At 47.3% G+C, this 17,529-nt stretch overlaps 1 protein-coding gene across 3 annotated transcripts; it reads right to left on the reverse strand.

Annotated features, from left to right (window-relative positions):
* Positions 1–1,643: 1,643 nt before the first annotated feature.
* On the reverse strand, positions 1,644–12,491 carry tsfm (Ts translation elongation factor, mitochondrial). 3 transcript variants are annotated; one of them, XM_038786614.1, is made up of 6 exons: positions 12,322–12,491; positions 8,815–8,970; positions 7,707–7,835; positions 6,929–7,051; positions 5,707–5,791; positions 1,644–2,161 (listed from the first exon to the last, which is right to left on the reverse strand). In XM_038786614.1, the coding sequence occupies exons 1-6, from the start codon at positions 12,370–12,372 to the stop codon at positions 1,743–1,745; spliced, it is 963 nt and encodes a 320-aa protein (XP_038642542.1). In that variant the 5' UTR covers positions 12,373–12,491; the 3' UTR covers positions 1,644–1,742. The 3 variants fall into 3 exon arrangements, with proteins under 3 accessions (XP_038642542.1, XP_038642543.1, XP_038642544.1); XM_038786615.1 differs by lacking the exon at positions 12,322–12,491 and adding an exon at positions 11,812–12,066; XM_038786616.1 differs by lacking the exon at positions 12,322–12,491 and adding an exon at positions 9,478–9,651.
* Positions 12,492–17,529: the final 5,038 nt, after the last annotated feature.

The following is a 17,529-nucleotide window of genomic DNA, read 5'->3' on the forward strand; positions in this document are numbered from 1 at the left end:
GACTTGAAACATTGGCTCTGTTCTCTCACCACAGATACTATCAGACCTGCTGAGACTGTCCAGCATTTTCTGTTTTTGTTTCAGATTCCAGCATCCACGGTAATTTGCTTTGACCCAAAAGATATAGGTGCCTGGTGTGGTAACTATTGCTGGATGTTGCTTATAGTTTTAAAACCAATGGGATGTTGTTTGGGGAGGTTTAGCCTGGAGGTTAGGAAAATGGGAGGGGTTTATGCTGTGGCAAAAAGGCCCTCTTCGCCTGAACCTGTTTCATCTTGTGATTTCACTGCAGAGAGATCTTCACCCCATCAGTCTGTGTTGGATTTGCAATCTTATCCCTGCACAGAATGGACAATCCCGCAAAATAATTAACCTTTTTATCGTAACATTGGCCAATTAATACTGCAGCACCATACATCTGAAGTACACATCTATTATCATACTTTATTTGTCCACTCATTGTTTTCAGAGACGTTTGGTTCATGATTGTTGTGATTGGGTTTAATTTTAAGGTAACTAACTGCTTGTAACACACGTTATGAGGCAGCTGCATGAATCATATTCTGGTACTGTACTCGAAGGCTGTGAATATACAGTAAATATTTGCACACTGCTCAATTGGAACAGATAAACACAGGTAGCCATACTTTGTATTTACCCATTAAGTGAGCAAACATCGTCCTGTGTAGAATTGAATACAATTAGTACTACCAGGAAGGTCCCAGGTTCTGCTGTGGCTCAGTGGGTACTGCTCTCAACTTGGAGCCAAAATATCATGTCCCACTCCATGAGAATTTAACGCATAATCTAGGCTGATGCTCCCCAAGCACGGCTGAGGAAGTGCTGCATTAACTGCGGTGCTGTGTTTTGGATGAAAGGTTAAACTGAGGCTCCATCTGCCATCTCAGGTGGAGTTAAAGAGCTCACAGCCTCTATGTTGAAGAGAAGGGGAGCTGTCCCCAGTACCCTGGCCAATATTCACCCCTCAACCAACATCACTAAAACAGAAAATCTGATTACCACATTGCTGTTTGTGTGATTGGCTACAATATTTACAACAGTGACTGTATTTCCAAAGTACTTAGTGGGGAGGTGGTGGTGTGGTATTGTCACTGGACCCAGAGACGCAGAATAGTGCTCTCGGGATCTGGATTAGAATCCCACCCTGGTGAAATCGGAATTCAATTGTAAAAAATCTGGAATTAAAAGTCTAATGATGACCATGAATCATTGTCGATTGTTGTAAAAACCCATCTGGTTCACTCATGTCCTTTAGGGAAGGAAATCTGCCGTCCTTACCCGGTCTGGCCTACATGTGACTCCAGACCCACAGCAATGTGGTTGACTATAAAATGCCCTCTGAAATGGCCTAGCGAGCCACTCAGTTCAAGGACAATTAAAGGATGTGACACCCACGTCCCGGGAATGAATAGGGGGAAACAAGAGTATTTAAAATAATGTGACGCCCTTTCTATGCCTGGTTCGCAACGAAGAATGCCCACTTTCATGAAGTGCGCATGCTAAGATAAAACCTGTGAAACTGTATCCCAGTCAGAAACAAACTGATTTAATAGAGGGACACCTATTTATCATAAGCTTGCTTGATGGACAGTTCAAAAGAGGAAGAAAGAAAGACACTGTGATTTAACTTATTAAATTGTTGGAGATCATTATTTTATTCTGATATCGTTAGAGAGGTTTCCATTATTTAAAATTGTGGATATTTTTGGGATGCATTCCAACTATGCTTTCTTTGCCATCTCAGTTACCTCTCCACACTCGTACCGTACAAAGTCCAATAACGACACCCCGCTTGTATACAGGAACTGTCCCACTGTCGTGCCAGGGTCCAGCAAGAAAGGCTGTGCCAGCATCTTGGTCTCTGTGTCATCGCCAGGTGGGTCTTCCATCGTGCCCACAGACAGTGGCATCATTCCCACAATGTGCTGTCCTAACCTGCGGCCCAGCTCAGAGAGGTTTACTTTTGAATTCTGTTCCAGGGGCTTATAGATCACTAACGCACCATATTTTCCAAATGTCATCTCTGTAAAGGTTGGGTTCGCCACCGGCAGCATTCCATGAACATACGTGCCAATATGCCAATCAAATGGCACTGTCACCCAGGCAGCTCGTCTTATAGTCATATTCTCACCAAGGTTACCTTTAAAATATTAAAAAGGGAATATCAAAGTTTGTTTGTGAAAAAGCAAGGTTCTTATTCATGAATAAAGGCATTACATGCATCTCTGGGTTGGGAAGGGGGCACTTAGTAACGCCATCTTTAGAATGCAATGAATGAGATAGTGGTGATGTGTTGGGAGTCAGAGTTACTGTGGCAACATGCACTTTTATTCTGTTGTATTCTGGAGCTATGGATGGTGATGGAGGGGCTCCAACTTTCTTTCCATCACATAGAACATAGAACAGTACAGCACAGAACAGGCCCTTTGGCCCTCGATGTTGTGCCGAGCAATGATCACCCTACTCAAACCCACGTATCCATCCTATACCCGTAACCCAACAACCCCCCCCTTAACCTTACTTTTTAGGACACTACGGGCAATTTAGCATGGCCAATCCACCTAACCCGCACATCTTTGGACTGTGGGAGGAAACCGGAGCACCCGGAGGAAACCCACGCACACACGGGGAGGATGTGCAGACTCCGCACAGACAGTGACCCAGCCGGGAATCGAACCTGGGACCCTGGAGCTGTGAAGCATTTATGCTAACCACCATGCTACCGTGCTGACCAAGAATCTCTCACACTCTTGTCGCCTGTCTTGATGTGTGTTGGAAGAATTTACACTTGTTTGACTGTGTCACGGATGCATCAACCTTGCCTATCATGTCCTAGAATGGGACTTGAACCTGGAGCTTCTGACTCAGAGCAGGGATGCTAGTCATTGTGCTACAAGACCACCAGAATGAGTTAGATACCCGCTTTCGAATGTAATGGGGTGAATGGAGGATCAAAGTGAAGATCAGTGTTGAGGGATGGATGCTTTGACAATTCTTAACACCTCACCGTCAGTGGCAAACACTGCCACATGAAAAAGCCCACATTTCTAGACATTTCTCCTTTTACCTCTAGCCTCTGTTGATACCACAATCTCTAATGTCTCAATTTTATAGACAATAGTTGCAGCTCTGAGCTTTACCCTCTTTCTTCTCATAGGCTCCAAATCGCCATCCTACACTCTTCCTCTGCTTTGCACCTTCGCTTTGCTGAAATAAACATTCACTGCAGTCTCCGACTCCAACACATTTTCTCTCACAATCACAAAACTGTGCAAGTTTTTGCCTCCCTTACATTTTCTTCAGTACAACAGCGACTGATGTAGGAGCAGTTTCAAGACCTGTGTATTGAGTCAGCTTCCACATGGGGTTATTCCTTGTGGCTCAGCTCAGTACAGAGAGGAACAAACACGACAACCTGGACAAAGATGGCTTATTTCTGCTCCTACCGCTAAGGGGGATTCAAGACAGGGTAGTTTCCAGAGGGTGGGTAGGAGAAGGGAGTGTCTCGAACATTTACAAGGACCTCATGGGGACAGAGGACGCGCAGACTGAGGAGCTGAAGTGCAAATGGGAGGAGGAGCTGGGAGGAGAGATAGAGGATGGTCTATGGGCGGACGCGTTGAGTAGAGTCAACGCTTCCGCAACATGCGCCAGGCTCAGCCTGATACAATTTAAGGTAATTCACTGGGCTCACATGACAGTGGCCCGGATGAGCAGATTCTTTGGTGCAAAGTGTGCGGGAGGACCAGCGAACCACGTCCACATGTTCTGGGCATGTCCGAAGCTTAAGGGATTTTGGCAGGGGTTTGCAGATGTCACGTCCACGGTGTTAAAAACAAGGGTGGCGGGCAGCACGGTGGCCTAGTGGTTAGCACAACCGCCTCACGGCGCTGAGGTCCCAGGTTCGATCCCGGCTCTGGGTCACTGTCCGTGTGGAGTTTGCACATTCTCCCCGTGTCTGCGTGGGTTTCGCCCCCACAACCCAAAAATGTGCAGAGTAGGTGGATTGGCCATGCTAAATTGCCCCTTAATAGAAAAAATAATTGGGTAATCTAAATTTATTTTTAAAATTTTTTTTTTTAAAAACAAGGGTGGCGCTAAGTCCAGAGGTGACGATTTTCGGAGTGTCAGAAGACCCGGGAATCCAGGAGGAGAAAGAGGCAGACGTTCTGCCCTTTGCTTCCCTGGTAGTCCGGAGACGGATACTATTAGCTTGGAGGGACTCAAAGCCCCCGAAGTTAAAGACCTGGCTATCGGACATGGCTAGCTTTCTCTGTTTGGAGAAAATCAAGTTTGCCTTGAGAGGGTCACTGTTAGGGTTCACCCGGAGGTGGCAGCCGTTCGTCAACTTCTTCGCGGAAAATTAATTGTCAGCAGAGAGGGGGGGGGGGGGGGGGGGGGGGGGGGTTTAGTTTAGCTTAGAGTAGGGGGTTAATAAAGGTGGGACCTGTAAGGGAGGGAGACGGCTTTTGCACTATGTTTATAGTTTTGTGTACATTGTTTATTGTGTTGTTATAATATCAAAAAGTACCTCAATAAAATGTTTATTAAAAAAAGATGGCCTATTTAACCAGGCTTGTTACGTGTACACGGAGAACGGACTGGATATCGGCCAAGACCAAGAACAAAGACTTATACAATACAGTACTTATACAATGTTCAAAAATCAATAACCCACCCCAGTTGGACGCGATCCAATCCCTGAAGCTACTACTTTTAAACGTATCCAATAGAATTGCAAGCAGTGTTTAAACGTCACCCAATAGATTCCGGCGGGATGGAGTGGCGTGAACCACTCCGGCGTCGGCCCGCCCCAAAGGGGCGGAATCCTCCGCACCTTCAGGGGCTAGGCCGGCGCCGAAGTGGTTTGCGCCACACCAGCCGGGGCCGAAGGGACTCCGCCGGCTGCGCGCGTCTGCGCATGCGCGGGAGCGTCATCCCCGCACATGCGTAGAGGGGGGTTCACCTACACGTCGGCCATCGCGGAGGCTGACACGTCGGAAAAGAGTGCCCCCACGGCACAGGCCCGCCCGCTGGATCGATTCCCGCCGAATCTCCGGTGCCGGAGAATTCGGCGAACGGCGGGGGCGGGATTCACGCCCCCCCCCCCCAATTATCCCACCCAGCAGGGGGACGGAGAATCCCGCCCATGATGTCAGAACAAAGAAGTACACACAGGAACAGGCCCTTCGGTCCTCCAAGCCTGCGCCGACCATGCCCTTTTGGTCAAGTTAGCTATCCTAAATACCATTTGAATACTTATTACTGCTATGTTAAAAATACATGTTTAATGGTTAATAATGATTACTCAGTCCAATAATTCATCTCAATCCTTAATAAAATAACTTATGTAAAACTACTCTCGTGCCATGGTAACGATTCAGTTTTAAGAGGTATCATTGCTGAACCCCCCCCCCTTCAGTGACGCCACTTCAAAAGTCCTTCATTGCCTGTACAGAGCTTTGGGATATTGAGCTTCTGAAAGGTATGGTATAATTGCAAGTCTTTCTTTTGTTCTCCCGGAGTCTTATTTTCCTCCAATTATCTGGACTAAACCAGAGATGATCATATTTATGTCAAATATGTTTATTGGAGAATCTTCATTTTACAAAGAATGTTGATACCTGTGTCACCTCAAAGGAGGGTAAAACAGCTTATTGGTCTAAGATTATACTGCGACCTTACCAATAGCCAGGGCAAGGTGATCAGCAAGAGGACAGCTGTCTAAACTGGTTTTCAATTGTGTTATTTCTTCAGTCGTAAAGGAATTCTGCAAAGTAATTGGGAAACATTAATATATGTGAGGTTATAAAGTTATCATATTCTCTCTCTCTCTCTCTCTCTCTCTCTCTCTCTCTCTCTCTCTCTCTCCCTCTCTCCCTCTCTCCCTCTCTCCCTCTCTCCCTCTCTCTCTGCCACCATTTCCTCCTTTTCCCCCTAGGTGGCAGCGATGGGCTTCCACTTGGTGCCTTGTAGGCATGAAACCAACTGTTGTTGCTTTGTGGCACAGTACACTGGCATTTTGACACATTCTGCCAGAGTAAAACATTAAACAATCTGAAAGCTCTGCGCAAATACAAGATTAAGGGAGGCTGGTGGAAGGAGAAGTGATCGAACCCTGACCGTATAGGAACGTGGCTTTTTGAGAAACTGACGGAAGAGCAAACCTTTCACCAATCTCTGGGATAGCGTGTCTCAGATGGCACAGTGCCACGGGATGGTACAAGGCAGGGTAGGTGAATATTTGCTCCAGCGAGGCTGCACTTGCTGAGTTCATGATCAAAACCATTTTATTGTGGGAACTCATTGACTGAAGGAGAATAGGTTCTTAATAATGGGACATGGAAAACAGAAGAACAATCCTTGCTGATTCTCTTATGGTGAATTTTATAACTCTGGTAGCTGCTGTGGCAAACTCTGTAATCCAATATCTGAACCAGCACGCCCAAGGCAGTTATTGGATGGCTAAGCAGCCAGTGAGCCACAAGTGGAACGTCAAGGTATTGAGCAGTCAATGGAGGATGGGATTCTTCCGATTTAACTTCATACAACCCTACAAAACAATGCCCGAATGGATAGTGTGGTCCTGGCTGGATCAGCAATGAGAGGTTTTCCCAGTGCTCAGAGCAATTAAATAATGCAGTTTTAGCTGGTTAAAACTCCAGCGGTACCCCAGGCACTGTTGTTGGGGAAGTGTCCTTAAACCTTGGATCTGTCAACCTCTAGTTAGTCGGATGTGCTCCTACTGGGAGAACATCCATATCAATCAAGAAGAGACGCAGCAGATATAGACGTCTCAGCAACAATGTTTGTGGCTCAATATCGTAGTCTGTCGAACAATGGTGATGAGCATTTGCTGGCAAAGGAAATATTCTACTTTTCTTTTCAATAGAAAGCGTAGACAAACCTTGGTGTAATCGATGGTATTTGCAGGCTTGGACTGACAGTGTGCCATTGTGGTCATGGCTGCCTGCTGCACCAGCTGCTGAAACTTGACATTCCTGGCAACAAAATCCGTTTCGCAATTCACCTGATGCGGGAACAAAACATTTCTTTAAAATATAGACCATTTTATTCACACAAGTATATCGGATCACATAGCACAGGATGAGGCAATTTTGTCAATCGTGCTTTACTGGCCGTTTGAAAGAGCAATCCAATTTGTTCTATTCCCCGCCCAGCTCTTTCCCTGTAGCTCTGAAATGTTCGCCTTTTCAAGTATATATCCAATTTTCTTTTGAAAGTTACCATTTAAGCTGCTTCCACTGCCACAACATAATAACTCACTGTCATAAGATATTAAATAAAATCTCCCCCTCTGGTTCTTTGCCAATTATCTTGGATACAAGTCCCGCTAGTTACCGACCCTTCTATCTCCCATGTCAACAATATGAAACACCTCTTCCTACTATGTGAACAGAGACTAGCTGGCTAACAGCATACAGAATGATTCATTTGAATGCAGTTTCCGTCGTAACTTTTAAAGGAATTAGACATGTATCTGAAAAAGAGAAATTTGTAGGGCTTTGAGGAAAGAGTGGGGACAGGGTGCGGTTGGGTGGGGGAGTGGCTAGCTCTTTCAAAGAACTGGCATAGGTACAATGAGCCAAATGAGTGCCTCCTGTGCAGTAAAGTGCCACGATTTAACGCATTTGTGTCATTTCAATGCAAACGTTCACCGTTACCTCCACCAGGACAGCCGAGCTTCCATTTTGCAGCAGTCCAATGAGGCCCTCCTTTGTTTTTCGGCCTTGTAGTTTGGAAGCTTTACTCCATCCTTCCTTCTGGGCCTGTTCGTGCAACCAGGCTTCAGCCTTTAAAAAGAAACCACTCTGATTATCTTATTGTCGGCAGCAAATCCTTTCATGCCTGGGAACAAGACAGTGTGAGATTTGCTTTGTTAACCCTTTGGCGTCTGCACCCTTTCACCACAACCCCGCCAAACACCCCCCCCCCCCCCCCCCCCCCAAAGCTATTTTATGTGTTTACATTTCAAACTCAGGAAAAATAATTTTGCCGCTGTACAATCTGTCTTGTTTGTGTGTCTCGGTGTCAATTTTTATTTGACAATGCTCTTATGAAGCACCTTGGGATATTTTACTATATTGATGGCACTATATAAATACAAATTGTTGTTACTAAAATTATATGCTCCTTCACTGCAGATGAACTGCTCTGTAATATATCACTGGATATAAATTGAACTTAAGATTCAACTTATAGCATCATTGGTGGACTAATCAATGAAAAGCAGTTGTTACAATCAATGTATCAGTGAACTTAAGTTTATTTTAATACATTTAATCTTTGAAAATTCTGTTAAGTAATGAAATCCTCATTTAAATTATTCAAAGTTTGCTTTTAGAATGTGACCTGCGATGAACGTTTGGATTGAAATGACTCAGTGGGTGAATGCACTCAGCTGAGTGATATAATTTGCAGACCAAGGTCTTAGTTTAATTTCTGGTCTGCATTTGGTCAGCTGCTGCGAACCAGGGCTGCTGCAACATCCCAGGATTAGCAAGGAGTGCCACAAATAATTAGTCTGGATCCCTTGCCCCTGTTCTCGATCCAATGGACTTGGGTTTGCTTAGGACTCGCCTTCGTTGAACAGCCTGCTGAAATATACAGTCAAAACTTTCCACACGAACAATGCCCCCCCTCGAAGTAACATCTCAAAGGGCTGTCAGTATCCATGGTGCCATAACCCAGCCTTCAGGCTGGGGGTGAAAGGAACACATACAACATTAAGGGTGTTTCCCCAACAGCTTCAACATTATAATTTCCACCCACCTGTTGAAGGTCACTGCTAAACTTTTCTAAGGCCTTCTTACAATTTGTGAATGAGTATCCCGTCTTTTTCCGGAGTTTCAGGAGGAGCTCTTTGTCAGCTGCCATCAATCTAATCCCATGACAGTGTAGAAACTGGGTAGGTTGCACAGAGAAGATCTACAAAGGCAAACAACAATCTCAGGGAACTCTGTAACATTATCAAAGTTGCAGGCTTTTGTTGCACATTTTCTATCTATGCTTTAGTGCCACGGTGCTACTCGCTAAGGTTCTATCAAGGGTCACAATCCCATTTCACTTGTTTGAGACACTCTCAGGATTACTGCAACTCAATTCCTTGTCGTGACGATGCATAGTTATGTCCGTGCTATTCTCCACAAGGTGAGCAGTTCAGTCATGTCGCAGCAGACAGCTATCGTGTGAAGCCAGTCACTTCCCAACAAGAGAAATAGCTTGCAAAGCCAATAGTAATGGTGTTCAAAACAGTGGCATTTTAACAGGGCTCCTTCACCTGTATGGGAGCCGGGAGGCTCTTTGCAATCAACACTTGCCTTTTTATGCAAGAGGGGCTGGAAAAGGAGGCTGAATCCTAGTTCAGTCAAAATCCTCCAGTCAGAGGCTGAGAATCGAGGGACACAACAAATCAGTATGAGAGTAAAGCTGTACCTTAGTTCTTGAGGTCTAGGTGGTACACTCATTTCTTTGCTGATTCGGATCTGCTTGACCTTTCCTCACATGGTTTGCTACATTGTAGGAACCACTGTGCAACTCAGCACTGGTATATAGCCCAACTTAAGACCATGAGGGTGGCAGGTTAGCACAGTGGTTAGCAATGTTGCTTCACAGAGTCAAGGTCCCAGGTTTGATTCCCGGCTTGGGTCACTGTCTGTGCGGAGTCTGCACGTTCTCCCCCTGTCTGCGTGGGTTTCCTCCGGGTGCTCCGGTATCCTCCCACAAGTCCTGAAAGACATGCTGTTAGGTGAATTGGACATTCTGAATTTTCCCTCTGTGACCTGAACAGGTGCCGGAATGTGGCAACTAGGGGATTTTCACAGTAACTTAATTGCAGTGTTAATGTAAGCCTACTTGTGACAATAATAAAGATTATTATTAAAGAATACATTCTAATAGAAGTTTCATGATCCTATGCACCATTCCCCGTACTGAGCAATTCAAATTGGTCTTTACAATTTCTTATAATGGTGGATTAGAAAGTTAAAATGACACAAATATATATTTTAAGCAAGGTGTTTATCAGTTTGCCAAGAGAATTGCAAGTTTTCTGCACCTCCAGTTCACTGTCACATAATTGTTTTTATCGGTAGAAGTGAATGCCCAGGTAGGGGCAGGGGAACACTTGGGTTTTCAAATATATTCACAAGACTTTCTAAATTTTAAACAGGTTAAAAACTAAACCTAAGTGCAGGCACTAGGCAAATTGGATGTTGATTCAGGCTGAAGTAGCTTTGGATTGTCACAACCCCTTAATTTATTTTAAAATGATAAAGATTTGTCTTAAAAAGCTTTGACTCGAATTTAGAAAATGCGAGAAATTCAGATCTGCTATGTAAGAGAAACGGCAGATTAATATTTCAAGACAGACTCCTGCTCAGTTCTGGTATTTTCCTTTTCAGAATTTAAGGGTCCTGCTTTTTAGATAGAATCATGCAGCTCGGAGGCCATTTGGCTTATCATTGTCCATGGCAGGGCAGCATTGCTGCCTACGGCGCTGAGGACCCGGATTCGAATCCCGGCCCTGGGTCACTGTCCATGTGGAGTTTGCACATTCTCCCCGTGTTTGCGTGGGTTTCACCCCCACAACCCAAAGATGTGCAGGTTAGGTGAATTGGCCACACTAAATTGCCCCTTAATTGGAAAAACTAATTGGGTACTCTAAATTTAAAAAAAAAATCATTGTCCATGGCAGCTCTTTCCCACTCTTTCTCATAATCATAGAACCCCTACAGTGCAGGAGGCCATTTGGCCCATCGAGTCAGCACCAACCCTTTGAAAGAGCACCCTACCCAAGTCCACAATCCAGTCCCTGGACTGTCATCGACTTCAGGAAGCGTAGTGGAGAACATGCCCCTGTCTACATCAATGGGAACGAAGTAGAAAGGGTCGAGAGCTTCAAGTTTTTAGGTTACCAGATCACCAACAACCTGTCCTGGTCCACCCATGCCGACACTATAATTAAGAAAGCCCACCAAGACTCTACTTTCTCACAAGACTAAGGAAATTTGGCATGTCAGCTACGACTCTCACCAACTTCTACAGATGCACCATAAAAAGCATCCTTTCTGGTTGTATCACAGCTTGGTATGGATCCTGCTCTGCCCAAGACTGCAGGAAATTACAAAAGGTCAAGAATGTAGCCCAGTCCATCACGCAAACCAGCCTCCCATCCACTGACTCTGTCTATAATTCCCGCTGCCTCAGAAAGGCAGCCAGCATAATTAAGGACCCCACTATCCCGGACATACTCTCTTCCACCTCCTTCCATCAGGAAAAAGATACCAAAGTTTGAGGTCACATAACAACCGACTCAAGAACAGCTTCTTCCCTGCTGCCATCAGACTTTTGAATGGACCTACCTCGTATTAAGTTGATCTTTTCTCTACACCTTGTTATAACTGTAACATTATATTCTGCAGTCTCTCCTTCCTTCCCTATGTACGGTATGCATTGTCTGTACAGCATGCAAGAAACAATACTTTTCACTGTATACTAATACATGTGACAATAATAAATCAAATAAAATCAACTCCGTTCACCCCCGCTCTTTCCCTGTAACCTAACATTGCAAATCCCTGGAAACTAAGGGGCAATTTAGCACAGCCAATCCACCTAACCTGTACATTTTTGGACTGTGGGAGGAAACCGGAGCACCCGGAGGAAACCCACGCAGACACGGGGATAACGTGCAGACTCCGCACAGACAGTGACCCAAGGCCGGAATTGAACCCGGGTCCCTGGAGCTGTGAAGCAACAGTGCCACACCTGTAAATTGCTCCTTTATATATCAAAGATTTCCAATTCCATTTTCAAAGTTACTATTGAACCTGCTCTTCTACCATTTCTGGCAGAGCATTCCAGGTCTCAAATTGGTGTTTTAAAACAATATTTTAAATGTGAGCCCTCTGGTTGTTGCCTCTTCTGCCACTTTCTGGTCTGATTTCGGAATAACAGGGTAGGTGTATAGTTAACCAGGCAGAGGACTCTTCAGTGGCATCAGGACTCAGGCACAGGATGGTGAGCTTCACATTCAAACAGCATGTGTCAGCTCAACCTAACCTGACAGCTGAGGGGAGGGGCCCACGTCGAGCTCTAGCCAATGGGACAGAAACCCCCGCACACCGAGCTTTCTGATTGGCCAAACCCGCTGCCAATCACCCCCCCCCCCACCCCACACACAAACAAGTTAGGTTGCCGCGCCCAAGCTGCGGCCTTCGGGAGTTTTCCCGCCGGTGTTGGAAACCCCGAATGGCCACGAGGCGTCTGTTTCTTTACCCTGGAAAGCTGGGTCCGCGCGCTCCTGAGGGCGGCCATTGCGCTGTGCATGGTGAGCAGCTCAGCACCGCGGACAGACTATCAATGGAGAGCCAACAAGAACAGGCGCCTCAGAGAGGAACCCGCCAAGAGGAAGCTCCTTCCAGCTGGTTCCACCGCCCAAAGTTTCTGATAGCTCCCACTAGTGGCTGGAATAGTAGGAAAAAAACATTCTCCTCACCCCTTCCAAAGGGATATTTATTGTTTAGCTGGGTGACAGCACTCTTCTCTGCGGCATCTGCAGAAATGTACAATCATAGAATCCTTGTAGTGCAGAAGGGAACCATTCGGCCCATTGAGTCTGCACTGACCCTCTGAAAGAGCACCCTAACATGGGCCAACTCACCCACCCCATGCCCGTAACCCTACCTAACCTGCACATCTTTGGACACTAAGGGACAATTTAGCATAGCCAATCCACCTAACCTGCACATCTTTGGACACTAAGGGACAATTTAACATGGCCAATCCACCTAACCTGCACATCTTTGGACACTAAGGGACAATTTAGCATAGCCAATCCACCTAACCTGCACATCTTTGGACACTAAGGGACAATTTAACGTGGCCAATCCACCTAACCTGTACATCTTTGGACACTAAGGGACAATTTAACACGGCCAATCCACCTAACCTGTACATCTTTGGACACTAAGGGACAATTTAGCATGGCCAATCCACCTAACCTGTACATCTTTGGACACTAAGGGACAATTTAGCACAGCCAATCCACCGAACCTGTACATCTTTGGACACTAAGGGACAATTTAACATGGCCAATCCACCTAACCTGTACATCTTTGGACACTAAGGGACAATTTAGCATGGCCAATCCACCTAACCTGTACATCTTTGGACACTAAGGGACAATTTAGCACAGCCAATCCACCGAACCTGTACATCTTTGGACACTAAGGGACAATTTAACATGGCCAATCCACCTAACCTGCACATCTTTGGACACTAAGGGACAATTTAGCATAGCCAATCCACCTAACCTGTACATCTTTGGACACTAAAGGACAATTTAACATGGCCAATCCACCTAACCTGCACATCTTTGGACACTAAGGGACAATTTAGCATGACCAATCCACCTAACCTGTACATCTTTGGACTGTGGGAGGAAACCGGAGCACCCGGAGGAAACCCATGCAGACACGGGGAGAACGTGCAGACTCCGCACAGTGACCCAAGCCGGGAATCGAACCCGGGTCCCTGGCGCGGTGAGAGGGCAGTGCTAACCACTGCACTGCTAACCACTGCCCCCGTGAGGACATAATCCAGGCTGACAACTCCAGTTGTAATTGAAGTGCTAAATAAAGGTCCACATCTGCGAGCACTCTGCCCTGGTCAACAGCACCAAAAACAGATTAACTGATCATGTACCCATTGCTGTTTGTGGGAGCTTGCTGTACACACTGTACTTTTGTAAATAAGCAGCTTTGAGTGGAGGAAGAAAATTGGAGGCAGCAAAATAATCTGTCACCTTGTTAGTTCCAGGTTCAATTCCCCACTCCCGGACTTGAGCACAAAATAAAAATCCAGGCTGATGCTCCAGTTCAGTAATAAGGTAGTTCTGCATTAAGGCCCGAATCTGTGGGATATAAATTGTCGTGCTTAGTTGTGCTACAATACTGGGTGAGCCCTGCTTGCACATGTACAGATGAATTGCAGTGATATGAGTCAGTGCTCCATTCTGCAATCCAAAGATATGGCTGAAAATGAAGATAGTGTGACAAAGTAAGAGGGGAAAATACCAATGAGAAAGTAGCAGTAATGTTGATAACTGGTTCCCTTGGTGCAGAATTCAAATACCTTCAGCTGTAACAAGAGTAAACCCACCCAATCCCCCAGTCCCTCTCTCGCCTCCCCCCTCACCCCCCACAGAACCTTAATAAAAAAATAAGACAAACCCCTAACTGCTGATGGTAATCAATCCCCTGAAAAAGGAGATGAAAAGCTGCCACCTCAAGTAGAACCCTTCCACCGACCCCCTCATGGTGTATTTGATCTTCCCAGGATACAAAAATTCCATCAGGTCCCGCAACCAAGCCGAGGCCTTTGGGGGCACCGGGGACCTGTACCCAAGCAGAACACGCCTCCGGGTTTCTGGCGAGGTGAAGGCTGCGACATCTGCCCTCATCCCTGTCTGCAGCACCGGCAAGTCTGATACTCCAAAAATGGTCACGGCCCCACCTGAACACCCAAAATCCCTGACATAGTATCAAAAAAGGAGAGGCAGAAACTAACAAGCTTGGGGTAAGACCAAAACATGTGCGTGTGATTCGTCAGTCCCCTAGAGCACCGTTCACATCAATACTCCACCCCCAAGAAGAACCCACTCGTACGTGCCCTAGTCGGGAGCACCACCTTTAATTGGGTCGAGCTTAACCTCGCACATGAGGAGGTGAAGTTGACCCTGTGAAGAACCTCACCGCCCCCCCGGGGTCAAAGACCAAGCCCAGCTCCTCCTCCCACTTCCTCTTCATCTCCAACGATGCCTGCTCCGTCGCCAACGTCTGCCCACAGATATCTGAAATCTTACCCTCCCCATTCTCAGCCAAGGACAGGACCCTGTCCATGAGCGAAGGCGACGGTGCCAGGGGAAATGAAAGAAGCTCCTTGCGTAACAAATCGTGCGTTTGAAAGTACACGAATACATTCCGTCTCGGGAGCTGGAATTTCTCTAGCAACTTGTCTAGACTGGTGAACCTACCCTCCTGAAACATGTCCCTAAACCTTTCCAACCCCTCCCTCTCCCATCCCTGTGAATGATGAATCTAAACCAGATGGCACAAACCTATGGTTCCTGTAAATCAGAGCCAGCAGTGACATAGAACCCAGTTTATAATGCTGCCTAAACTAATTCCAGATCCTCAAGGTGGCTCTCACCACAGGGCTCAAAGAGAATCTAGCAGGGGAAAATGGGAGTGCTGCAGTAACCAGAACCCGTGCACAAAACCTCCTCTATCTGCACTCATATAGAGTCCGGATCCTTGAACCACCCCCGTACCTTATCAAGATTTGTCGCCCATAGTAACATAACAGATTAGGTAGTGCCAACACCCCGCCCACACCGACTGTCTAGCCCTTTGCAAAAACATCCTACGAACCCGAGGGGTCTTACCAGCCCAAACAAAAATAGGTCGCAATTTATTAATCCGTCAAAAGAAAGCCTTGGGAAGAAAGACTGGGAAACACTGGGAACAAAAACGAATACCTCGGGAGAATATTCATCTTCACCTCCAGTACCCTTCCCGCTAAGGTAAGAGGGAGGGCATACACCTCCCGCTAAGGTCAGAGGGAGGGCATACACCTCCCGCTAAGGTCAGAGGCAGGGCATAAACCTCCCGCTAAGGTCAGAGGCAGGGCATACACCTCCCGCTAAGGTCAGAGGGAGGGCATACACCTCCCGCTAAGGTCAGAGGCAGGGCATACACCTCCCGCTAAGGTCAGAGGCAGGGCATACACCTCCCGCTAAGGTCAGAGGCAGGGCATACACCTCCCGCTAAGGTCAGAGGGAGGGCATACACCTCCCGCTAAGGTCAGAGGGAGGGCATACACCTCCCGCTAAGGTCAGAGGGAGGGCATACACCTCCCGCTAAGGTCAGAGGCAGGGCATACACCTCCCGCTAAGGTCAGAGGCAGGGCATACACCTCCCGCTAAGGTCAGAGGCAGGGCATACACCTCCCGCTAAGGTCAGAGGCAGGGCATACACCTCCCGCTAAGGTCAGAGGCAGAGCATACACCTCCCGCTAAGGTCAGAGGGAGGGCATACACCTCCCGCTAAGGTCAGAGGCAGGGCATACACCTCCCGCTAAGGTCAGAGGCAGGGCATACACCTCCCGCTAAGGTCAGAGGCAGGGCATACACCTCCCGCTAAGGTCAGAGGCAGGGCATACACCTCCCGCTAAGGTCAGAGGGAGGGCATACACCTCCCGCTAAGGTCAGAGGGAGGGCATACACCTCCCGCTAAGGTCAGAGGCAGGGCATACACCTCCCGCTAAGGTCAGAGGCAGGGCAAACACCTCCCGCTAAGGTCAGAGGGAGGGCATACACCTCCCGCTAAGGTCAGAGGCAGGGCATACACCTCCCGCTAAGGTCAGAGGGAGGGCATACACCTCCCGCTAAGGTCAGAGGGAGGGCATACACCTCCCGCTAAGGTCAGAGGCAGGGCATACACCTCCCGCTAAGGTCAGAGGGAGGGCATACACCTCCCGCTAAGGTCAGAGGCAGGGCATACACCTCCCGCTAAGGTCAGAGGCAGGGCATACACCTCCCGCTAAGGTCAGAGGCAGAGCATACACCTCCCGCTAAGGTCAGAGGCAGGGCATACACCTCCCGCTAAGGTCAGAGGCAGGGCATACACCTTTTCGAATCAGCCTTCACCCCATCCACCAGACTAGAAATGTTACTGGAATGTGGCCCAGTCATGAGCCACCCAGATTACCAGATACCGGAAGCTAGTCGTGGCCGGATGAAACGGCAGCCTCCCTGGATCAGCTCCCCTCCCCGGAGGGTTCACCGGAGAATATTCACTCTTGCCCAGATTCATCTTTTACCCTGAAAAGGAGCTAAATTTCCTGAGCAACTCCATTATCCCCCCCACATTGGAGAGTGGGTCCGTGGCATATAGTAACAAATCATCCGCATATAAGGGCACCCTATGCTCCCTCCCCCCACGCTCTACGCCCCTCTATCTGGTAGACAACCTCAACGCAATGGTCAGCGGCCCGATTGTTAAGGCAAACAAAAGCCGCAACAACAACCCTTGTACCCCTGTTCAGTTGGAAATAACCCAGGACATTAGTGCGCACACTCGCAGCGGGCGCCCTGTACAAAAGCCTAATCTATGAAATAAATTTTGGCCCCAAAGCTCAGCCGCCCCAGGATCTCAGAGGTACCGCCACTCAACCCTATCAAACACCTTCTCCCCGTCCATTGAAATAACCACCTCTGGTTCAGTCCCTAAGGAGGCGACAACACAACATTTAACAATATCCTAATATTGGTCGACAACTGCCGACCCTTAACAAATCCAGTCTGCTCCTCTGATATCACCCCAGGTAGGCAGGGCTCCAAACATATTGCCAACACCATAGCCAACACCTTTGTGTTAGCGTTTAACAAAATAGGCCAATATGATCCACATTCCAGGTGATCCT

The sequence above is a fragment of the Scyliorhinus canicula genome, chromosome 28 (assembly GCF_902713615.1).
Source record: "Scyliorhinus canicula chromosome 28, sScyCan1.1, whole genome shotgun sequence".
NCBI lineage: Eukaryota > Metazoa > Chordata > Chondrichthyes > Carcharhiniformes > Scyliorhinidae > Scyliorhinus > Scyliorhinus canicula.

What these genes read in the sequence shown, in the direction of transcription:
- tsfm (XM_038786614.1), bottom strand. Translation starts at nt 12,372, where the DNA reads ATGCACAGCGCAATGGCCGCCCTCAGGAGCGCGCGGACCCAGCTTTCC. An exon ending in CGCGGACCCAGCTTTCCAGG is followed by an intron (nt 8,971 to 12,321) that starts GTAAAGAAACAG and finishes TTGCCTTTGTAG; the next exon opens with ATCTTCTCTGTGCAACCTAC. An exon ending in TCACCTTGCCCTGGCTATTG is followed by an intron (nt 2,162 to 5,706) that starts GTAAGGTCGCAG and finishes AATATTTTAAAG; the next exon opens with GTAACCTTGGTGAGAATATG.